The sequence below is a fragment of the Xenopus laevis genome, chromosome 1L, assembly GCF_017654675.1.
Source record: "Xenopus laevis strain J_2021 chromosome 1L, Xenopus_laevis_v10.1, whole genome shotgun sequence".
Classification (NCBI taxonomy): domain Eukaryota; kingdom Metazoa; phylum Chordata; class Amphibia; order Anura; family Pipidae; genus Xenopus; species Xenopus laevis.
The window spans coordinates 47,640,313-47,649,614 of NC_054371.1; the positions used below are offsets into that span (position 1 = coordinate 47,640,313).

The window sequence follows — 9,302 nt, forward strand, 5'->3', positions numbered from 1 at the left end:
TTTCAGCATATAAAATGGCATTTACTCATACCTTTTGAAGAAACAGGTAACTATGATGGGTATATTAGGGGTATCTGTGTTATGTGGGCCTCTTTATAAAATTTTGGTTTGGAAGCTGGAGTTCCCCTTTAAGTACATACAACAAAACCAGCCTTTTCTTTTACCATTGCCAACCTACTTTGCAGTATGAATTAAACCACTGCTTGGTTACAGTGTTAAAGAGATCAATTATTAGATTTTTATTATGATTTTAAATTAGATTCAACTTTGTTTGCAGGAGACTAAACATACAAAGGATATAGGCAATACACTTATGGATTGCGATCATTTACAAGGTTAAAGACCATTTTAATTAAAAAAATCATACTAAAATCATACCAATGATTTTTCCATAAAACCCCAAATAGCAATTTAAGGCAATCCAATAACAGCTATTATGCTTTGAAGCAGAATGCATACCACATGCAGAATGTATGTGGTATGTCCCTAGTAAAACTCAAAAATAAATACAAATATTTCAAATAAAAAACCTGATGTTTTAATAAGTACAAAGTATTCAGTCCTTTTTAATTTTCTTTCCACCAAACAAAGAAATCTGTTACACAATTTCCTGAGGGTTTTTTATTGCTGGAGGTAAATTAACAGGCCGAAATTCCTCATCAACAAGTACCAAGTCCTCCACGTCGCGACCATTAAATTTTCTTTTGCATATTCTAACTACAACTTTCTTTTTCAGAAACAGTTTTACAGCTTCCCGGGAAGCCACAGCTTTGGCGGTCTCCATTGTCTTCCCACAGCCCATACCTAAATAAACAGATTTGCACCTTAATTCACAAACTGTATTCTCCTGAGAGGTTTTGTTTTGGGGTAAATCTGCCAGGTCTGTCAGTGGAACAAAAGAAACCTCTAGAGTCGCCTTTAGAGATTCAATACAGGTGTTAAGTAGTTCTTCATGGTTGAGGTTGGCATTGAAACCCCCAGCAGATACAAGTTTCCAAGCCACTGTTTTGTAGAGTCTGTTAAAGAAAGGCTGCCTTTCCTTGGTATGTTCTGTAGTGAAACGGCGAGTAGGTTTGAGAGCATTATCGCTGGATTGTGCTGGACCTTTCATTGATGTTTGATGTCGAATGTCAGAATGGCTTTTTCTCCCCTGAGTAGCACCATGTTTATATCCTGCTTCTTCTGTGAGATTCAATCTAGATTTAGCATTGGACACAGGCAGAGACCGGCGATTACTTGACTTGTCGTAAAATTCTGTGTTTACATCTGTCCTTTGTGCTGCACTCAAGCGTGCCTCTCTCTTATTTAGACTAGTAGATGGAACATTACCATCACTTATGGTGTCTTCAATATAAGAGCTTTCTCTTTCCCCATGATCACTGGATTTTTGCTTTTTGCATGGTTCCTCTTCTACCCCTTCTGCAGAAGATAAATGAAAATGTTCTATTAGAAGAGAAAATATGAATGCACAAGACTTTTTTTTCCTGATTTCCTATACTTAGAGACTAAACAACTAAAACACAAAAGACTTTTAAACCTGTGTTGGCACGTTACTTTTTTTCAGAATTTCAGACAAATGCATAGTTAAAGGGATTCTGTCATGATTTTTATGGTGTAGTTTACATTCCTAAATTACACTGTTTACCCGGCAAACAATTCACTGTACCATGTAAAATGTCATTCCTGAACCAACAAGTATATATTTTTTTAGTTTAGTAATATTGGTGTGTAGGCACCATCTCAGGTCATTTTGCCTGGTCATGTGCTTTCAGAAAGAGCCAGCACTTTATCAGAGCATAGTTTATCGGAGCATAAGTCACATGAATTGGGCACCTGATAAACTGGCAATACAATACATCTAGCCCTGTGTCAGATTTCAAAATTAAAATGTGTTTGCTCTTTTGAAAAATGCATTTCAGTGCAGAAGTCTGCTGGAGCAAGACTATTTTTTAGCAGTTCAGCTTTCTGAATTTATTTGGATTGACTCACAAAAAAGGTGCTTAGAAAATCAATTGCTGCCTACTTTTATTGAAGAATGCAGCCAGCATCCCAGAATTTGCAAGATGGCTCAAACTTTGGGTGCCCTACTGATATCTGTGCTATTTTATATAAATATTGTACCTTCTTTTAAATGTTAAAGATATATGTTGCCTTACATTATTTCTAATCGTCTTAAGGTGGCCATACATGGATAGATCCGCTCGTTTGGCGATGTCGCCAAACGAGCGGATCTCCCTCCGATATGCCCACCTTGAGGTGGGCAATATCGGGCAGATCCGATCGTGGGCCCTAGGGCCCAACGATCGGATCCTAGCATTCGGCAAACGGGCGGTCGGATCGCGGGACCACATCAACGAACAGATGCGGCCGCGATCCGACGGGATTTTTAAACCCATCCGATCGAGATCTGGCCGACTTTCGGCCAGATCTCGATCGGGGAAGCCAGTCGGGGGCCCCCATACACGGGCCAATAAGCTGCCGACACAGTCTGTCGGCAGCTTTTATCGGCCCGTGTATGGCCACCTTTACATATTACAATAGGGGATGCATTATGCTTGCCTTATAGTCTATTCATCATATGCAAGTAGAACAGATTAGAAAAGTGTGATTTACAATGGACAGTGCTGTATATATTTTAAGTATTTTTTAGTACTTATGATAACCTTCCTCACCCTCAGGAAAAAAAATAAATTTCTTCACACTGAATACCTGTAAATGTTGGATAGAAATCAGAAAGAACTACCCCATTACACCACTTCCAGCATCAGTTAAAGCCAATTAGAACAAAAGAACTGCATTTGGCCTGGCTGGGTACAACTGTGTATACATACAGGACATGCTGTCTTTTGAATCATACAAATAAGCAGTGTTATTGAATTGAACATATTTAAACGTATAACTAAAAAGGGTTCACATCTGTATTCTGCTAACCATTGCTACTTGAAATCCCTCTTTTCTTCACCTTGGCAACCAGTTCATCGCGTGTTGTATGAGTTGGTGCATCAGTCACCTTAATATTTTCTGCCATTTTAAGCACTTTTTCCATAACTGGAAGGGGGTACCTATGGAGAAAAACGTTTAGTTAGAAGAGAAAAAAAAGAGACATACAAAAAAGGAGCAAAACACTAAATTAGATTGTAAGAATGCTAAAGTACAAAAGAAGATTATTATTTACTTTCTTATAAGTAACAGGCTATTTTTGTGGACATTTTCTGTCTCCAACTGAGGACAACAAATACCCCTTTATCCAAAACCAAATGCAAGAATATATTATCCTTGAGACTATTTTAAATTCTCATGAGCGTGTTTACCCTTCACTTAACCTGCTATTCATCAACCTAACAAGAGAGTGAATGGACCAAGAGTGAACCAAGAGAAGAGATGGATACACTTTGGCATGATAATGACCAACAACTGTCAGTTAACCAATGCCAACTGCACATTTTAAATAATGTTTACATTCTGCTGGGTCACTGAAATACTCTGCAAATAGTTTAATAAATGTTATAAGCTCACTGTCTTTTGTACACCAGGATGGTACCATATCACATCACATTTTCCTGAACCAGAGTCAATCAGCAGAGTGGAGACAACCATTTCCCCAAAAGGACCTTTACCAAGAGATCACATTGTTTAGGAGAAAACTGTGCAGCACAATAGCACTGAAGTAAACTGGTATTTTATTTAGAACCAACAGAGAAAGATAGTGGCCAGGCTGTCTAAAGATGACCATATATGGAGATACATAAGACTTTCCTAGTCCTTTAAGGCACAGTCTTTCAAATTACAGAAATTGCTATAACTTAAAAACCCCCAAGAATTCTAGATTCTAGATACAACACCTACGTGTCTTTATACCAGAAACTAACACCTTTATTTTGTGAACACACCGGGAGTCATTTATGAGCCACCCTTTACTGCTCATTCAGCAAACATCTGAGGCTTTGCTGCAGTTTCGCAGCTGCTTTCATATTCATGCAAAAATCACTGGTCCGAGCCCTCCAGAATGCAGGTGGGGCCGGGTGAGAAACACATAAGAGGCTTTTTTGCACTTTGCAGTCTCCCCAGGCAGAAATAAACAAGCCCTATGGTGTCATGAAGGGGAGTCAGTGAGCAGATACTTACAGGGTACAAGAACAACATGTAGGCCATTTATTAAAGGTCACTGTAAACTCTCACTAAATGAAACACAGTAAAAGGCTGATTAGTGATTAATACTGATAATTACTACATGGCAGCACCAATACTAGCATCAGAATTTAATAATCAGCTCTGCAGCATCAGTTTATATTACAGGACAAACCTCATCGACCCCTAAGCTTAGCTTCTCACAGCTGCTCAGAGCCCACTGAGCATGTGAGTGTCACAGACTCTTCCCAAGATGGTGACCCCCTGTGACAAGTTTAAAGTCCTGGATCATTGCTGCTATTGACAAGCTGAAACTTTAGGCTGGTGCAATAAGTTCAGTATATCAAATATGGCATTTTAGCCACATTCTTTTTTAGGGTTTAGTTCGCCTTTAAATTCCTTGCTGAATACTCTTACAAAGGTCTCACCGCTCGTGCCTGTGGCTTCATTAGAAGCGATGAAAGAGATCCAGGACTACTCAGCAAGTCTCGCAGCTTCAAGACAAGATTCCTAGCCCATTCCCACACTTGCTATTCAGCTAATGTGCCAGGAACTCACCTGCAGCCCGTGAACACGTGATTGGCCCACACCATAGAGTAGGCGAGCAGTCGGTCCAAGGCCTTGTGGTTGGTCTCAGGGGGCGGCGGGACCTCTGCTTCCCCGCACACATCGCTCAGGTTCCGTAGAATAAATTCCTTACGGTACCGCCACAACTTGTCCGACTCGCACTCCCCGTGGACAAGCTCCAGCCAGGCAGCTGTTTCAGGGTTCTGGCCCAGGAACTCACTCACGTCGTCCGCCATGTTCGTAACGGATGAAGGGAGCCCTTAGGGGCGCAAATGCCGTGCGGCTCCAACAACAGGTGTCGGCACAAACTATAACTTCGACTATTATCTCGCTCTCCGGAAACACTGTCCCGGAAGTTGCACTCTCTCACACGTGCGACGCTTCAGTCACATGACCAAGAAGCCTGTAGTTACGGAAGTTTTGTGACCGATAATATAAAGAGCAAAATAAACCCAACACATGCAGCTTTGATATACTATGGCTTGGCCATATGAAAATCCGACTTATTATTATTATTAGTAACGCGTATTTAAAATTCACCAGCAAGGCCGCAGCCATTAATACGGGTTTCCTTTTAAACGAGGGAAACTGTTTGGAGAATAAATACAGAAGCGCGGGAATTTCAATGTTGTTCACCTTCCAGTTAACTTTTATTATGTTGTAGAGAGCGATATTCTCTATTTTCGTTTTTTATTATGTGGATTTTTGATTTAACTTTTTATTCAGCAGCTCTCCAGTTTGCAGTTTTCAGATATCTCGTTGCTAGGGTCCAAATTATCCTAGCAACCATGAAATTATTAGGAATAAGAGACTAGAATAGGACTAGCAGAAGACCAAAAAAGAAAGATGATTAATACAAAGTAACCATAACAAATTTGTAGTGTTACAGAGCATTTACGTTAAGAGGGGTCAGTGACCCCTACATACCTCCCAACATTTTGGAAGTAAAAAGAGGGACAATTTTTTTCCGCACGTAGCACAGCAATTTTTTGACCACACCCCTTTCTGTGGCCACACCCCCTAATTACCATGTTTGTTTTACAAAATTTGGCAGGTTTTCAAAGCTTGAAAATATTTCTCCTTATCTAAACTGTGTTTTTGTGTCTCAAAATTGTTACAAAGTATCTTATTTGCACCTGTTAGTTGTTCTGGGCTCTCTGCTAAAAGCCAATTAAGTGAGAAACTTTGTTTCTTTTTCTGGCTGTTCAGTGCAGAGAAAAGAGGGACTTTCCAGTACAAATGAGGGACTGCGGGTTGAGCTGTCAAAAGAGGGACTGTCCCTCCGAAAAAGGGACAGTTGGGAGGTATGCCCCTATTTGAAAGTTGGAAAGAGTCAGAGGAAGGCAAATAAAAAAAAAAAATAGGCCAATTGAAAATTTGCTTAGAACTGGCCATTTTATATCATATTAAAAGTTAACTTAAAGGTGAACCACAACTTTAAGCCTGAAACTTAACACAGTGTAAAGTTATACACATATTACAGTAAAAGGACATCATTAATAAAATGTCTTCATTTGTATTGGGTCACAGCCATTTTCTGAACATTTTCTTATTGGACTGAAGGGGCTTTACTGGAGAAAAAAAAACAAGAAATCCATTTTCTGCATTTATATGTGATAAAGTAAACACTCTGTCATATCCAAAATAATAAATATGTCTAAAGTGGGTTTCATGAGATTTCTGAAAAATTTCATGTATCCTATGTAGAAAGCAAAAGGTGTAAAATATAAACACCGGGGGTCTTCTGAACAGCGTTATAGCCAATAAGCATAGGATTACAAAACACTGTCATCTGGATAGGCCCCAAAATATATTGCATGTATATTTATTACAGGCAAAAGCAAGTAAACAAGAACAATGTAGAATGCAATAAAATCACTAAAAACCAATCCAAACAATAAATATCAGAGAGGGATCAGTAGTCAAATCACAATTTTACTAGTCGCATTGTGCAAATCAATTTCACCAGCACAGAGAAACAAAAGTAATGCTGAACTGAAAATGCCATAAAACGACAGAAATAAAGCGAACAAGTGGTGTGAGATGCACACTGTGCATTTATTTAGGGTACAACGTTTTAAACGCAGTAAAATTTGGAATCAGGCAGGCAGAAGTGTTTACCAACACTGGAGATAAATATCACGCTTTATTTTTCCCATAGCAACCAATCAGCAACTAGATTCAAACCGTCGCCTACAGATTAGAAAATAAAAGTAAAGATCTGATTGGTTGGAAACTGACACACAGTATGTATTAAACAGTTGCAATAAATACAGGACTAAGAAGCATAAACAGAGGGGGCCTGTATACACAGGATTAAATGGCAGATGTCATTAAGACACTGAAGATTACAAGAAACCTGATGGGGGGTCATTTACTAAGTACAGGAGCATGTTTTTTGCACTTTGTGCCATCTCTGCACTTCTAAATTACCCCAGGTCTCTGCTCTCCTAAATGGAGCACAGACTTGTGTTCTCCCTATGAATACAGTGCTGTCAATCAGATGTGCAAGTTAGGAAGCACTTGCAGGGGAGGCCACAACTTAGCTTTGTACCATATGGCAGGCGGGCTAAAATGTAAATCGCCGGAGGGATGGCACTCAGGCGATTCGTTTTCCTAAGTTTCCCCGTAAGGCAACTTCGGGTGACTTTGGAAAAGGGGAGGCAGTTCTGGGAGTTTAATCGCTCCAAAGAAGAGGAGATTTGTCGCCAGCAACTAATCTCCCCGAATCTGCCTGTGTGCCCTGAGCCTAAGGGCTCTTACACACTGTTTTTTTTATGTGTTTGATGAGCATACCTAAAAGCATAACATAATTGATTCCATTATATTCTGCCTGGTTGTACTCATGCCTGGTTGCGTTTCATTGTATTTGCATTTTATGACGTTAATTTTTTGCACTTGACGCACGTTCAATAGACAAAATGATATAAGGTTTCATTTGGAACTCACAAAAACACATATAAACACAATATATGTTTTTTTTCATGCTCAGCATGAATTTCCAAACACATGAAAAATGTCCGGGTGTAAGAGATGTTTAAAGTGTAAGAGCCCTTAAACTCATTCTAGAACCTGCTATTTTATTAACCACTCACATGCATGATACCCTCATCCCAAAGTTTGGGTTTGCATCGTCCTGTCATATTACTGCTAATTCCAAGGAATAGGCATTACCCAAAATGACAGCTCACATGTTATATTAATGTTCATGTAAATCATGATAAGAAGGACAATTAAACAAACAACTACCACAGAACATCTTGTAACAAGCTGCTTCGTTTGGCAGCTGAGTTGGTCTTTCTACTAAACTTAAACCGTGATCATTAGAGATAACTATAAACTATAAAATGATCACATTGTGAAATCCATAAAGCAAATTGAAAGATTTATCTCTAAAAATGAAATGTGGCATCTGAATCTGGCTCTGTACAGTCAGGTCATGAACTTTTGATAATTTTGAAATAAATAGTTTGTCTCCAAAACAGAAACAATGATCCAGTTCCAAAAAGATATCTAATTTTACACCGAACTTGTATGAACACATATAAGATTTATATATATATGTATGCATTTTTACGTGCTCAGCATGCGTTTCTAAATGCATAAAAAATGCGCTTGTGTGAGAGCCCATATAACAGTAATAATGATGTAGATGTTAATTTAAATGGGTAGTTTATCTTTAAATGTAATTTTATTGTGATGTAGACAGCAATATTCTGATGCAATCTTCGACCAGGCAGGAGTTTAAATGACAGACAGGAATATGAATAGTAGAGAGTCTGAACAGAACGATAGTAAAAAGTAACAAATTTGTAGCCTTAAAGAATTGTGACCCCCATCTGAAATATGGAAAGAAGTCGAAAAAGAAAGCAAATAGTTTAAAAACCATAGAAAAATTAAGACCAATTGCATATTGCCTCAGAATACCTACGTCATTCTAAAGGTTAATGTAGATCTTAACTACCCCTTTAAATAAGAATCAACATCAAGGGAGTATACAAATATAAATTATATGAACCTAGAATTTTACCTTTTTTGCAGAGTATAGATAAATATTATTTGGATTTGGAATTTTTTTTATCAAAAGTTCAAAAATGTGCTTTAGAACCTCCTGGCCACAAGAAAATATCCCCTATGCCCAATAATGCATAGGAAGGATAAAAATGAACTGCAGTGAGGATGAGGATTTTATAGACTAAACAGATATATTAATTGATAGATTTAAATGAAGGAGATATTTTTTATAGCCAGAGAGAAATTATGCTCACGGCACAGGAAACAATTGATACAATATAAACAATATGAAAGAAAAGAATGTTTGGAGAGAATACACTTTGTATTCCAATTTAACCACTGATAAGCTAAAATAAAAAAAAAAATCACTGGAATGTATTACAATTTCAAGGAATAATTTCAGCAATTGCTAGGAGAAACGGGAGTAAATTTCAAAAGGACTATAAATGCTAAACAAATGGTAGTATGTAGTTTATACCACATGAAAGAAATAAGGGTCTAGAAAAGTTGTTTCTTATGTGTAAATTCTGCAAGTATGGGGCTACAACTAAAAAATGTATATCACACATGACAAAGAAGTATTTTAAATAGAA

The 9,302-nt window shown here is 38.1% G+C and overlaps 1 protein-coding gene across 2 annotated transcripts; it reads right to left on the minus strand.

Annotated features, from left to right (window-relative positions):
- Positions 1–5,084, minus strand: cdkn2aip.L (CDKN2A interacting protein L homeolog). Of its 2 annotated transcripts, none has more exon segments than NM_001086078.1 (3): positions 1–1,419; positions 2,932–3,062; positions 4,687–5,021. In NM_001086078.1, coding segments are annotated over 3 exon segments (1,197 nt in total). In that variant the 5' UTR covers positions 4,932–5,021; the 3' UTR covers positions 1–598.
- Between the last annotated feature and the right edge of the window lie 4,218 nt (positions 5,085–9,302).